Source organism: Dryobates pubescens, chromosome 5, assembly GCF_014839835.1.
Source record: "Dryobates pubescens isolate bDryPub1 chromosome 5, bDryPub1.pri, whole genome shotgun sequence".
NCBI lineage: Eukaryota > Metazoa > Chordata > Aves > Piciformes > Picidae > Dryobates > Dryobates pubescens.
In genome coordinates this window covers 11,580,104-11,594,871 of record NC_071616.1, presented here as the reverse complement: position 1 = coordinate 11,594,871, position 14,768 = coordinate 11,580,104, and the positions used below count along the sequence as shown (strand labels likewise).

The window sequence follows — 14,768 nt, the reverse complement described above, 5'->3', positions numbered from 1 at the left end:
CAGTGTACATCAAGGTTCTAGGTTAGTACAAGCCTGTGCACAAGGAGCACACATGAAAAATGTCAGGGTATCTATTTTGAAGCCCTTGACATTGCTCTGAAGTGTTGTGTAAGGTGGTGGAAATAGTGCTGTTTAGCCCGTGTGTAATGTGACACATTTTTTGTGGCATGTATCAGAACTAGTTATATAATGGAAGCATATTTGGGTTGTTTTACTCATGGTGGGAGATAAAAACTTGAATTCCTACTCATCCTCCCAACAGTGTATTGCTTAATTACCTAGTGATTGTCATAGAAGTCCTCGGCTGCTGCAGGTTTGCATACCTCTAGAAAGGAATGGACAGGCTGACCAGAATGCCTGCTTCCAGAGCTGCCAATAGTATATGCATGATTCAGGCATGAAAATGACAGCTCGTAAAGTGTTTTACATAAGCAGGCACAAGATAACATATGGTGCCTCTCTGGTTCCATTTGCTGTGGGTCGCCTGATGCTCTTGTTTGTTGAGCAGATTTTAAAGATTATTTTAAAAGAATGTAGAGTTTGGAGAGGGTTGTGTTGTTGGTTTTTTGGTGGTTGGGGAGAGTGTTGTGATTTTGGTGGTTGGTTGTTCTCTTTCTTTCCCTTGGTGGCCGGTGCGTGCAGTATCAAAGCATTTTACTTAAACCCGACGAATTCCTTTTTAGTCTCTCAGAAGACAGTTCATAACACACAGATGAGAACTGGCATCTTTGTTCCTCTGGCTCTTTGTCCAGAGGCATGAGGTACCTATTCTGTCCCAGAAGGAATACCAGATAAAGAAAAATTCTTGCTTGCTAAGACCTGAAGTTACCCTACGTAACCTCAGGTATTTCACTGGGGTGGATAAATCTGATTGCTTTGAGCACTTTTTAAGTAGGTACTGAAAAGATGCAGAAACAGCAGCATTAGAAATGCTCAAAACTCCACTTTTGTCTCTTGGGTGTGTCCATCCTGAACTACCCTTGCAGGATCTAGTAATTACAAATGGGAGCCTGCACAGACAAAGCTTGTAATGATCACAGAATCACAGAAACATTCAGGTTGGAAAAGACCCTCAGGATCACCAAGGCCAACCCAGAGCCCTACTCTACAAGGCTCACCCCTAAACCATAGCCCCATGCACCACGACCAAACCACCTGGAAACACAGCCAGGCTTGGGGACTCCACCACCTCCCTGGGCAGCACATTCCAATGCCTGACCACTCTTGCCCTCAAAAAAGCTTTCCTAATGTCCAGTCTAAACCTCCCCAGTGGCAGCTTGAGGCCATTCCCTCTTGTTCTCACAATTCCCTCACTGTGATGGTACCTTCAAGGGTCTGAAATTCATGAACAAATGTGGGCCTCCCTGTGTGTGTTTGGGACATGTTTATACGAAATTCACACACTAGTAAAACTGTGTCGAATGCAAATCATTTGTTAGCATGGTGTCATGTTGCAGTAATAGTGTAAGGCAGATTACTGGGGGCCAAATCTCAAAAGAACAAGTTGCTGTCAGAGGTGTTTTGGTCCATGGGAGCTCAGTGGCTACACAAAGGAGGGATCAGCTCCTCACTGCTTAACTAACAACTGTGCCTGCTGAAATAACACACAGTGGTTTGGAGTGTACCTTTAAACTTTTATCCTTATGAAGTGGCAAAATAAAAGCACCATACATGAAGAGTTGGGCAGAAAGTCCCTGGCAAAAAGTTGTGTGACCCTGGGAAAGCCCTGCCCTGTTTGAGAGCTCTGTGGCAGGACGTTCTTGTCATCCCTGGCCAAAGCCTTTCTGTGTAAATACGAAAGGACAATTACATGGTAGCTGGGTAAAGCTGTAGGTTGCAGTTCAATGGAAAGAAGCTAGCTGAATTGCCCTTCCATTTCAAAGGCCTCTGCTGCTGCATGAGACTCCAGGATGGCAGCCTCTCTGCTGCAGCCATGGGTGTTTTCTATTCATGTTGTGCTTGTTAGGCTGCATGAGGAAACTGAGTCCTTCTGACCAGGTGCAGAGTGCATTAAGCTTCCTCTGACAAGTTGGCAGAAGTCAGTGGAGGCTTCGTACTTGACAGAAAGAGGTGCAGGAGGTGTTAAGAATAAACTGAACTTCATGTATGGAAAGTCATGGTCTTAACCACTTCCTCTTACATGTTCCTGTCTAGTGTAAATGTCTCTGTAGCACATACCCTGGTAGGTAGCATCACTTCCAGTGCTTCAGTTGTGAGTATCCCACCTTTCATAAGATTTGGTTAGTAGGCTGCCGTAAGACTGAAAAACTAAGCCTCTTCTGGGAACTAAGTGAAGTATGTTCAGCTCAGTATTCCCTTCTCTTCAAAGATCATAAAATGTTTTGGTTTGGAAGGAACCTTTAAAGGTCATCTAAGACAACCCCCCTACAGGGACATCTTCAACTAGATCAGGTTGCTCAGAGCTGTGTCCAACCACACCTGTAATGTTTTGAGTGCAATATGGTTTTGTAAGGAGAGATAATAATGTTTTGCTGGGTCAACTGATACTACAGAGGGGTGCAATAAGTTTCAGATTAAGGCTATCTTTGGGCTTGAAGCTGTTTGAAGTTTAGTATCAGGTTTCTGTCTCTGATCTGACCAAAGTAGTAAGATCACAGTTACTGAAAACATAATGTGGGTCTGCAGTAGATAATTCTCTCTGGCATGAACATTTTGCTTGTAGAGCCCAGCGGTGGCAGAAGGTTGTGAACATCATAACCCCAGTTGGACAGAGCCACTGGGCCACCAGCATCTCCTGTGCACTTGTGTCCCTGAGGCTCCTGTATGACCCTCACACTTTTGTAAGGGAAATTGAGAGTTGGTAAAAGGTACTGTCAGAAAGACATTTGTATTTTGTAAATTAAAGAGAAGCTTTTAACAGTGAGAACATGAAATTTCTTTGTTGTGCATCAACATGAGTTATCTGTTCTGGGAAGAGCAGCTTCCAGAGGCAAGTAGAAGAATCTAGGGTCAACTGGAGTGATTGTCCTCCTGTACTTGGTACTGGTGAGGCCACATCTCAAATACTGTGTTCAGTTTTGTGCCACTCACTTCAAGAAGGACATTTTGCTGCTGGAGCATGTCCAGAGAAGGGCAATAAAGCTGGTGAAGGATCTGTTCTTGAGAACAAGTCTTATGAGGAGTGGCTGAGGGACTGGATTGTTTAGCCTGGAGAAGAGGAGGCTGAGACCTCATTGCTCTTTGCAACTACATGAAAGTAAGCTGGAGTGAGGTGGATGTTGGTTTCTTCTCCCTAGTATCAAGTGATGAGGAATGAGGAGGAAATGACCTCAAATGATGCCAGAGAGGTTCAGATTGGATATTAGGAAAAGTTTATTTAGTGAAAAAGAATGATCAGGCTGCCCAGGGCGGTGATGGAGTCACTGTCACTGGAGATGTTCCAAAAACGTGTAGACATGGCTCTTCAGGACCAAACCAATTCTATGGCTTTCATTTTGAAGCCTGAAAACCAGAATAACTAGGATTCTAGTTTCTAAATCTTTTATTTGCAGCAGCAGGGAGATGACATAATATGATGTGGTCTTTGAAGCCGTCTTTTCTATGCTTGTTTGCACAGAGTTATGGTCCCTTAATTTACCTGGCCACTCCTTCTGGTAGGAATATTAAGGGAGTATATGTTTTATTCTGAAGTATACTGACACAAGATGCAAGGAATTCAGTTGTCTTAAACTTCTCCTTTTTAAAGGCAGGACGTTCAATTTTATCTACAGTGTTACCACTTGGGACAAACAGTCTCTTTGGAGTATTCAGCTAGTCACATGTGCTGCTAGCCCAGGGCTAAGACTGTAAGAGACAATACACAAAAGCCTGTTTCTGCCACTGATCATTCTGTTGGGGTGCTAGTCAGATGACAGCCAAGCACCACTACAGTGCCAGGTTAGTGGAGAGATGCCTTAAAATAGCTACCTTCCCTTTTATGTATGAGCAAGACAGGTCAGTGCAGTCTGGCTATATTCAATTGTTTTCTCTTTTTCCCCCCTGCATGTAGCAGCTGCTTGGCTTCAGACAGCAAGGACTGCTGAAAAAGAGAAGCATCCTGAACTCCTGCCCTGCAGAGCAAGAGTAAAATTTACTTTTACTAAAATTGTGTCTTCACAGAACGTTAGGTCTTGCATTAAGAGAAGCTGTTACTAGTGTAGCCTTCTAAGCACAGTCATCTGGGAAGAGACTGGTAGAGAAGCAGTCCTGACTTACCTTGGCACCTTTCTGGTGTGGGGTTTTGTTAGCTGTATGACAGCTGTCAAGAGTCAAAATCTTAACTTTTCTTCCAGTGCTCTCAAGACTATATTTCATCCCAGAGCGGTCTTTGGTCCATATCCTACTATCTTCCTCTTCTTCTCACCCATTCTTCTGTATCCCAACACTAGAGTAAATTGCACACTTCTAGATAGGGTAGTCAATTTAAAAAAACAAGTAAGAAAATTGCTCTGTCTTCTACTGCAGCAGCTGTGTGTGTGGACACAAGTTCAAGTCTCCTTTTATTACTGTTCTGACCTTTTGCCACTCTGCCATCTTTCTGCAGCTGAGAGTGGAAAATGTTTCTGTGCAGACTGACAGCTGACAGGAGTGAAAAGGTGAATAGTATTTTTACCTCCTTGCTGAGTTTAGGATTAGAGTTAGCAGTTCTTAAGGATTTTCTTTTCTAAGGTGGAAGCTTAATTCCTTTTTCAAGTGTTCAGCAAGTAGGTGGTATTAGCATGATGCATTTAACTTCCGTGAGTCCTGAAGCAGATACGTGTTAGCTGCTGCGCACAAGAGATGGCTTAGAATTTTTCAGAAGGCTCAGTGTGTAGCCTGGATCTGGGAAAAGAGATGAATGTGAGTAGGGTCTCAGTATGTATCACAGCCATAGTGTGCTAGCTCTGCAAAGCACTCTGAAGCTGTGTTGTGATCGGGGTTACCCTGCACTATGAAAGATGAATTCCTGGACTTGAGGCATTCAGAAGCATCCCTGTGCACATATGTTTAGACTTTTCTGCCTTAAGGAACCTAAAGTCTTAAACTTTGGTTGACTAATAAATGCAGACAAGTTTTGAAAATATTGGAGCAATGGATCTGTTGGTTTCACTGGGGAGAGTTTTCAGTAGAGCATGGTCATTTGGACATGCTGCAGTCAACAAAGGGGAATGCAGAGAAAGGATTCAAACATAATATTAAATGTATCTACTTTCAGAGGGGCTATGTGAAGGCTGGAACTGAGCATGCCATGCAGAGCTGTGATAAATGGTTGGCAGGCTGCAGGTAGGAATTCTGGATCCAGTCATAGTCTTTCAGCATCAAAACCAACACAAATCAGAAAAAGCAATTATAGGGGAGGGAAAAAAAGAATCCATCCCCTTCAAGTAGAAGGCAAGAGAATGCAAATAAGCAGATAAAAAGGACACCATGAAACTACATCCATGTACCGTCATATATGTGTATATCCCTACAGTGGGATCTTGGCTTCAAAGTCTCTGCTAAATATCCAAGGGTATTTAGGCCCTTGCTAGACACTTGCTTGCTAGAGAACTTTTGTATCACCAAATGCTGTGAATCTTTCCCAAACTGGAGAGGGCACCAAGTAAGGTGCAGGAATCTTCTGGCAACAGGCTTGGAGAAGGATGTGACTTTACCTGAAAGAGATGCCAGGGAGATTCAGCATCTAGAAATACTGTATCTGAGTTTGGACTCTGTCATCTTTCACATATTTGTCTTGCAAGCATGCTGCTTGCTGTACTCTTGAGGGGGTCTTAATTTCTGTCAGAAACACAGGAAGCATCCCTCTTGGTTGCTCTAAGTAAAGAGCTGCTGCCTTAACTTGTTCTCAGGTTGGAACGGTCACTGTGAGCTAAAGTGTTTTTGAGTAACGATGCTGTACGTGAGGCAGGGCATAGGAGGTCTCGACTTTTTGCACTTCTGCTGCTTATTCATAGAATCACATTAGTCAGAAAATTATTCTTTAAACTGACAATAGCTTCACATTTTTGTCTTTGTTCTTTGAAAAATCCTCCCAGACCCCCCTTTACATTCCCTTCCAAGTAAACCCTACTTTTCTCCTTCCCATTGCGAAACTGTGCCTTCTGGGCAGCCCACACACTGGCATTACTGGTAAGAGCTATACTTCCCCATCCCTTTGGCTTAGTCTGGTAATTGGATTATTTTAATCCCCTTTTGCCGTCATTCTTTTTTACTGTATCCCAATTCTCTTTGGAACAGGTTTGAAAGATAGGCAGGGATCAGAGGCTGCCAGCAGGTACTGATTAAACCAGGGAAGGAAACAAGGAGTGGCAAGGGAATGATGTAGTTTCTAAGGGAAAGGAGCTAGAGACAAAAATGAGGGGAAAATGCAGATTGAAAATGGTCTGTACTTGCTTACATGCAACTCGTGGAAGTGTAGGTAGAACTTGGAGGAAGGGCAACAACATGCTACCTGCTGGAGGTAAAGTCCAGAGAGAGATACAGTAAAACCAGGGGATTTAATACATCCAGAAATTACCAAAATCCCAGGGTTTGGGATCCATCCTGAAAGCACTAACAGTAAGGACATCAAGTCTGTATTTGGAGACATCTGTCTGTGGCATGCTTTTATCTTTATTGCAGGGTTTGAGTAATCGATCTGCTGGAACTATTCCACACTTCAGTACAGTCGAAATTGTGTTTTCTGAGCCACAGTTAATTGAGGCTCTCAGTTACCTGAAGGATGAATATCTCCTCAGACTTATGACTTCAGGACATAAGTACTGCTAAGACTTCACTACATAAATCTTTAAACACTGATGAACTAATGTCTTGGGACCAAATCCAGCACTGGTGTTCTGTAAATCTTTACTCTTAATGGCCGTGAGAGAAGGGCCATGAGGATGATCAGAGGGCTGGAGCACCTCTCCTATGAGGACAGGCTGAGAGAATTGGGATTGTTCAGTTTGGAGAAGAGAAGGCTCCAAGGAGTCCTTTATTGTGGCCTTCAATATCTGAAGGGAGCCTATAAGAAAGCTGGTGAAGGATTTTTAGGGTCAGGTAGTGATAGGGGGAATGGATCCAAGACAGAGGAGGGTAGATTTAGATTAGATGTCAGGAAGAAGTTCTTCACTGTGAGGGTGGTGAGACACTGAAACGGGTTGCCCGGGAGGTCATGGAAGCCCCATCCCTGGATGTTTTTAAGGCCAGGCTGGATGTGGCTCTGGGCTCTGATCTATTGGATGGTGTCCCTGCCCATGGCAGGGACGCTGAACTAGATGATCTTTGGGGTCCCTTCCAGCCCTGACAATTCTGTGATTCTGTTTGTGTGTGATTTGTATTAAAAAGTGCTGCAAGTCTGCCTTTGACAACCATTGAATGCTGTCCATGGTTGCAAAGGCCTGCTTATTGGTGTTTACTTGCAGGGAAAATGCAAAACAAGAGAGGATGAATTACACTAAAGAAGATACTGTGCAAAAATGCACGTCGGTTTGCATTGGCAAATCCTCCTATCTCCTTCACACTTTGGTAAAGCAGAAAAGCAGACACCTGTCTGATTGTCCCAGTTGTAAGGAAGAACACAGCTGCTTTTACAGAAGTACTGTTTGTATAAGAAGGTTCTGAGGAAGGAGAATATCAGAAGCTGTAGAGCTTGTGGTCAGGGAGTGGCAGGTGCCCATAGAATAGAATAGACTAGACCAGGTTGGAAGAGACCTTCAAGAACACCACCTAATCAACTAAACCATGCAACCAAGCACCCTGTCAAGTCTTCTCCTGAACACCTCCAATGATGGTGACGCCACCACCTCCCCAGGCAGCCCATTCTAATGAACAATCAATCTCTCTGTGTAGAACTTCTTCCCAACCTCCAGCCTAAGCCTCCCCTGGTGCAGCTTGAGACTGTGTCCTCTTGTTTTGGTGCTGGTTGCCTGGGAGAAGAGACCAACCCCCTCCTGGCTACAACCTCCCTTAAGGTAGTTGTAGAGAGCAATAAGGTCATCCCTGAGTCTCCTCTTCTCCAAGCTAAGCAATCCCAGCTCCCTCAGTCTCTCCTCATAGGGCTTGTGTTCCAAACCCCTCCCCAACTTTGTTGCCCTTTTACACTGCCACCTATGTGCTTCCTCTCTCTCCAATTACTCTTTCAAATGAGAGAGTAATTACAACATATAACTTAGGGTTATAGATGTATCTAAAGCATTTCTTAGAAATATGAACAATATTAGTAAATACTTCAAATATGAATTTGTAAAAGAAACCTGTGCCCTAATGTTTTAACTGTCAGAAACAACCAGGCACTGAGAATAAGGAGCTAAATGCTGCAGTTCAAGTTCAGCTGCGGTGAATGGAGTTGCTGAGAGAATTTATAGCCTCAGGCTATCACGAAGCAGGGGAATTCTTATGGAAGTTTTTTGTTTGTGTTTTTTCTTTTCTTAGCACTTCAGACTTAATTCAGAGTATCTTGGTGAAGTCTCATTACAACCCATCCAGAGGCTGTGAGCCCAAATAACTCTGCTATAGTAGAGGGAATAGAGATACTCCATGATAGGTTAAACAGTTTGGCTTGGTAGCAGGGAAACAGGCAGAAAGCCACTGCAGAGGAGAGCTTTGGAAAAAAATCAACCAGGCAGTGCTCAAGAGCTAATCAGGCATGAATATGTCATGCACTGATGACTCCCCTGCAGTGCATGTGTGTGACAAATCTGCCATTATTTCTTGGTCTCTTGTCAACCCATTTTCCAATCACTTGCCTCTTGCCTGCCTGGGCTGTGTGTCACCTACAGAACCAAGTGTGAGTATGGAAGTGCTCCCCTTGGACAGAACAGTTTTGCATGTGAAGGGGGGCAGCCTGGGATTTACATCTTTTCTCCTTACTTGACCTGGTTCATCAGGTTCATTTGTGCCTTACCTCAACCTAGGGGATACAGAATACAGAACTAACCAGGTTGGAAAAGACCTTTGAGATGGAGTCCAACCTATCACCCAACACCATCTAATTAACTAAACATGGCACTAAGTGCCTCATGCAGTCTCTTCTTCAACACTTCCAGTGATGGTGACTCCACCACCTCCCTGGGCAGCACATTCCAATGGCCAATCTCTCTTTCTGGGAAGAATTTCTTACTAACATCCAGCCTAAACCTCCCCTGGCTCAGCTTGAGACTGTGTCCTCTTGTTCTGTTGGTGGGTGCCTGGGAGAAGAGAGCAACCCCCACCTGGTTACAACCTCCCTTCAGGTAGTTGTAGACAGCAATAAGGTCTGCCCTGAGCCTCTTCTTCTCCAGGCTAAGCAACCCCAGCTCCCTCAGCCTCTCCTCATAGGGCTATGCTCCAAACCCCTCACCAGCTTTGTTGATCCAAGTGGCTGAGCAGGTCTCTAACTACTTCCTCCTGGATTACAGGGGAACTATACTGCTCCCTGACTCCATCTGACAGGTCAGGAGGCCAGTTGTCTGGAGGACAACGTATCACTATCTTGCTATTAAAAATTGAGGCAAAGAGGGTGTTAAGTACCTCTGCCTTTTCCTCATCTTTTGTTACAATATTCCCCTTCATGTCCACTAAGGAGTGGAGGTTGTCCTTGCCCCTGTTTTTGCCATTAATGTGTTTATAAAAGCATTTTTTGTTGTCCTTCACAGCAGTGTCCAGTCTAAGTTCTAAATGGGCTTTTGCCTCTCTGTTTTTTTTCCTGCATGACCTAGCAACATCCTTAAACATTCCATGGGTTACCTCACCTTCCTGATACACCCTCTTTTTTCCCCTTAATTCATTCAGAAGTTCATTGCCGGCCATCTGCCCCGGTGGCTCATCTTCCGGCACATTGGCACAGCCTGTTCCTGTGCCTTCAAGATTTCTTTCTTGAAGTAGGTCCAGCCCTCCTGGACCTTTTTGTTTTCAAGGGCTGTTTCCCAAGGTACCTTCTGTGTTAGTTCCTTAAGTAACCTGAAGTCCACCCTCCAGCAGTCCAGAGTGGAGGTTTTGTTGCTGCCCCTCTTAGCTTGACTGCATATTGAAAACTCAATTGTCTCATGGTCACTGGACCACAGAGAGCCTCCAACCACCACATCTCCCACCAGCCCTTCCCTATTTGTAAAAAGAAGGTCAAGCAAAGCCTTACCCCTGGTAGGCTCACACAGCAGCTGTGGTAAGAAGCTATTCTCCATACACTCTAAGAACCTTCTAGACTGCCTCCTCTCTCCTGTGTTGAGTTCCCAGCAGATATCTGGCTGGTTAAAATCGCCCATAAGAACAGGGTCTGGTGATCTTCAGACAGCCTCTACCTGCCTATAAAATAATTCATCAACCTCTTCATCCTGGTTGGGTGGTCTGTAACAGACTCCAACCAGTATGTCTGCCTTGTTGGCCTTCCCTCTAATTCTCACCCACAGGCACTCAACCTGGTCATCCCTGATCTCTAGTTCCATGGCATCTAGTGCCTCCCTGATGCACAGGGCCACCCCTCCACCCCTTCACCCTCACCTGTCCTGAAGAGCCTGTAGCCATCAATTACAGTGCTCCAGTCATGTGAGTCGTCCCACCCCGTCTCTGTGATGGCAACTACATCATAACTTTCCTGCTGTAACAAGGCTTCCAGCTCCTCTTGTTTGTTACCCATGCTGCTTGCATTAGTGTACATGCACTTCAGCTGGGCTGCTGGTTTCACCCCTGACTTCAGCTTACCACCCTCAGACTCCTGTCTGGGGGCACTGGTTTCAGCCCCTTCCCCCTTCAAACCTAGTTTAAAGCCCTGTCAATGAGTCCTGCCAACTCCCTGCCTAGAACCCTTTTCTCTCTGTGGGAAGTTGATGTTATAAAATAATCTTTGTCTTGTTATGGTATTAGTTTCTTGCAGCCCTAACTTGTTGGCCTGACCCTCTGACCAGATTTCTGTAGAGGAGCATAGCCCTTCATTTCATACAGTTCCTCCTGCTAGGCCTGTGCTTGTTTGCTATAGCCATTATTTGCACAGACATCATGAGCTGAGAGAGAACTGTGTGTTCTCTGACATCCATGTGTGGTTTCCTTAGGATTGCCTTGTTTCTCTTTTATCAGCAAGCTGGAAAAGAAAATCCTGCTGGAAAAAGAGAGGAAAATTCTGTGCTGGCTTAGCCAGGGCTTCCTAACAACATTGTACTAGAGGAAGTATTTCTGCTTTAGTGCTTGAAATACAACTTGCTGCTGATGGAGGGCATTTGCATAGCTTGGAATGGAGATGCTCCTGGCTTTCCACAAAGCAGGGCAGTGTGAGCAGCCTCAGTGTAAGCATGGCCATCCATGTGTAGTCTCCACTACTTGTTTTGCTCTCTGCTGAGACAGTTGTGTAGGTGGCAGCTGTGCTTCTGGTTTTCACGAAGCCACTGCCCATCCCACTGTAACTACCTCAGTGATGTCTGTCATCTGTTTTCCTCAGGAGACTGAGCAGCTTTTTGGTCTGTATTGCTGTCACTCCATTAAAAGTTTTGCATCACCAAGTTCAATTATTTACTTGAGGCTTTGCACAAATCTGCATCTCTTACTGAATCCAGTCCTGGCCTTTTGTTTGGATGCCTCTTTCACTAATGCCCTGCAACTGCTTTTCAGATTGATCCTTTTATCATTAATTGCTGCCCAATAAACAATATTTTTCTCCTTCATTGCTCTCTTGAGACCTTCTTGTGCTCTGCTGCCTACCAAGCACCAGCCAGTTGGTATGGACCAGAAATAAAATGCTTGGGAACAGCTGCAGTTTTGTGTTTGCAAATGCTCAAGTGACATAAAGGCATTACACTGTACAGTCCCCAACTCATGCAGTGATGTGCTGTAGTGTATTGTGTTCACCCTAGGTATTCTCCAAATAAGCCTTTAAGAGGTCAGGTTCACCCTGGTGTGTAAGTCTGTGAGGTTTCAGTAAAACTGTGCTTAAAATCAACTTGGGCAGAGCAATGCTTAGGACGTTGCATGCTTCCAACAAGTGGGAAAACTTAATTGTGCTGAAACAGCTCAGTGATAAGCAAATTATGTCCTTTCAAAACCTCTTCACCAAGTTTCTTCCTGTAGAGAAAATTAGAGTTTGTGCTCATTTCCTATTTATCATGACTAGCCACCTCTCTCTCTGCTCAGCTGTTCCTTTTTATTATCCTCCTTTGTGTTTTGCTGTCCCAAAGCCAAATCTGAGTGGGTTTCAATGGCTCTCTTGTGCTTTTTGACTTGCTATCAAGCAGCCTGACACCACAACAAAATGATTTTCCAAATCCTAGCCATACAGTGCAGGAATTACTTAAGAGAAAAAATACCAGTTATGCTGAAAGGTGGGTGCAGGGTGTGCTGTCTGGAAGTATAAAAACCTCTGACTTTTCTCTTCCAGTTTCATTCCTGTGGCTCCCATCAAAGCTCAGTTTTTCACTGGGGTAAACATTTTGGGTACAGAGACTGTAGGTGACGGCAGTAAGGGCACCTTTCAGTGCTGTCTTCATCTAATCTATTGCACACTGGAATCAAAAGCAGGGGCCGGTGCTGGGTTTTGCAAAGACCACCAAAGGTGAGGTGTGCCTCTTTGTGAGGTGCTTGCATTTTTCTACTGGCTTGCAACCAGTGAGTTCTTAGGCAGCCTCAACCCTGGCAAAAGCCCTTGTACCTGCCAGCTCTCTTATCACTGATGCAATGCCAGCTGCATCTTCTCAGGCAGAGCAGTGTATGTTGTCTGGGACCATTCTGAGACTTGGAGCCACCACCACCTTTCTCTGGGAAAGTGAGGCGATTCAAAATTCACTTCTTTCTTGGATTTGTCCTTGGTTACAAGTTTGTATGTATTACCATCGTGGGGATAAGGACTTGTGACACCCTTTTTGACGCCTCTCTCCCTTTCTCTCTCTCTCTCTCTCTTAATTCCAGAGTGCCTGCTCAGGTGTGTGCAGAAGAATGGCTGCGGCAGAACCTCTGACCGCTTTCTCCCGATGGTACCTCTACGCCATTCATGGCTATTTCTGTGAGGTGATGTTCACAGCTGCCTGGGAGTTTGTGGTCAACTTTAACTGGAAGTTCCCAGGTGTTACCAGTGTGTGGGCGCTCTTCATCTATGGCACCTCCATCCTTATTGTGGAGAAGATGTATCTATATCTCAAAGACAAGTGTAACATTTTAGTGCGCTGCTTCATTTACACACTTTGGACATACCTCTGGGAGTTCACCACCGGCCTCATCCTACGCCAGTTCAATGCCTGCCCATGGGACTATTCCCAGTTTGATTTTGACTTCATGGGCCTGATCACCCTGGAGTATGCCATCCCATGGTTTTGTGCTTCTTTCATCATGGAGCAGCTGGTGATCAGAAACACCCTGCGCTTACGATTTGATGAGACTGCTGAGCCAGGGGCCCCCACTGTCCCTGTTGCCTTGGCCAATGGCCATGTGAAGACTGATTGAGCAGTGACTCAGAACTGCACTTAGCAATCTGAGAGAGCCCAGACCTCTGCCACAGACTTGTCAGCTCTAGTTTTGAGGTACTGCACCTTGCTGTATGATAAGATTCATAAATCCCATTTTTCTAATGGGGATGTGCATGGGATATACCAGAAAAAAATGGAACAAAGAGATTTTCTATGGATTTACTCTTTGGGCTCCAAGGACCAATATCAGCTACTTGTTAGTTAGGTCACTTCTGATTTTAACTTATTACAGATGAAAGCAGTCCTTTTGCTTACACTTTTATGTGGAGAAAGAAGAAAAAGAAATACTTTGGTGGAAACGCATCCAAAAAGGAAAAAACCTAATTAGCGGATGGGCATGGACACTCCAGCTACATTAGTGATTGGCTTACTCCATTAGGCAATATTCAGGTGCTTGCTTGCAACCAATACCTCCTGTGGGACCTGAGATGCTGCAGGAACAAGGAAAATCCATCTGCTGTTGAGAAGAATTGAAGACTGTCAGTCTGCTGGGGGAGGTAGATGGTGTTCCCCTTGCAAGGTCCCATTCGCCTCTCACCAGGTTCTTTGTTGCACCGTGATAAAGTCTGGTGCTGGACATCTTGCTGAATTTATATAGATCTTGTACTTTTTGGAATCTCAGTCCTGATACTAGAAATTTTTTCCTTTTCCTGGTTTTTTTCTTCTTTTTTTTTCCTTTCTTTTTTTTTGTGATAAAGTTGTTCTTTGCTGAGTGAATTTTACTACAATCTGTGCAATCTGAACCTTGGCAAAAGGCATGAGAAAGAGTGCAAGTCTTCCCCATCTCCTCTAAACCCCAAAGCAGACCTTGCCTGAGGATTTGCAGCAGATTCCAGCTCCCATCTCAGCTGGGCAAGCCTTGTAGAGACTTCACAGGCCATGAGAATTTTCTGCCTTCCTTCCCAGGGATTCCTCTGTTTCTGGTGATGTCGATGATTTAGTCTGGCTGCAGCCCGTTGTATTTGAAAGTCAAAACCTTCACATGGCTAATGGTCTCCAGAATTTGGTCCTCTGGCACTGATTCTCACCTTCCATCAGCAGGTGGCAGGTCTTGGCTCAGTTCTGCCCAGTGTTCCCAGTGTGTCTAGAGGATTTGCTTTTTCTTCCCAGATTCTTCTTTAAATAACCACAGTTAGCGTCACAACAATAACTGGAGGTAGCAAGAAATACATCATGCTGCCTGATATATTATTTTAAAAACCCAAACAAAACCAAAAGCAAAAATCTCCTCTCTGAAAAGCATTTCTTTGTGCTCTGCCTCTATGAAGCTTCAAGTTAGGGTGTAAGAGCAGCAGTACAGGGGTGGCGCGAGAGGGAGCGCTGTGGATCCACTGTAGAACTACCTGCATCAGGGACAGTTTGAAATTTAATGTACTGGAGACATTTGAG

At 44.7% G+C, this 14,768-nt stretch overlaps 1 protein-coding gene across 8 annotated transcripts in view; it reads left to right on the top strand.

The window, feature by feature from the left end:
- TMEM229B (transmembrane protein 229B) overlaps positions 1–14,044 on the top strand; it is a 31,060-nt gene extending 17,016 nt beyond the window's left edge. For all 8 annotated transcript variants that reach the window (XM_054161609.1, XM_054161603.1, XM_054161607.1 and 5 more), the window contains one exon: positions 12,826–14,044. In XM_054161609.1, coding sequence (XP_054017584.1) covers positions 12,853–13,356 — 504 coding nt within the window. In that variant the 5' untranslated portion in view covers positions 12,826–12,852 and the 3' untranslated portion in view covers positions 13,357–14,044. The remainder of the gene's footprint in view (positions 1–12,825) is intronic.
- Positions 14,045–14,768: the final 724 nt, after the last annotated feature.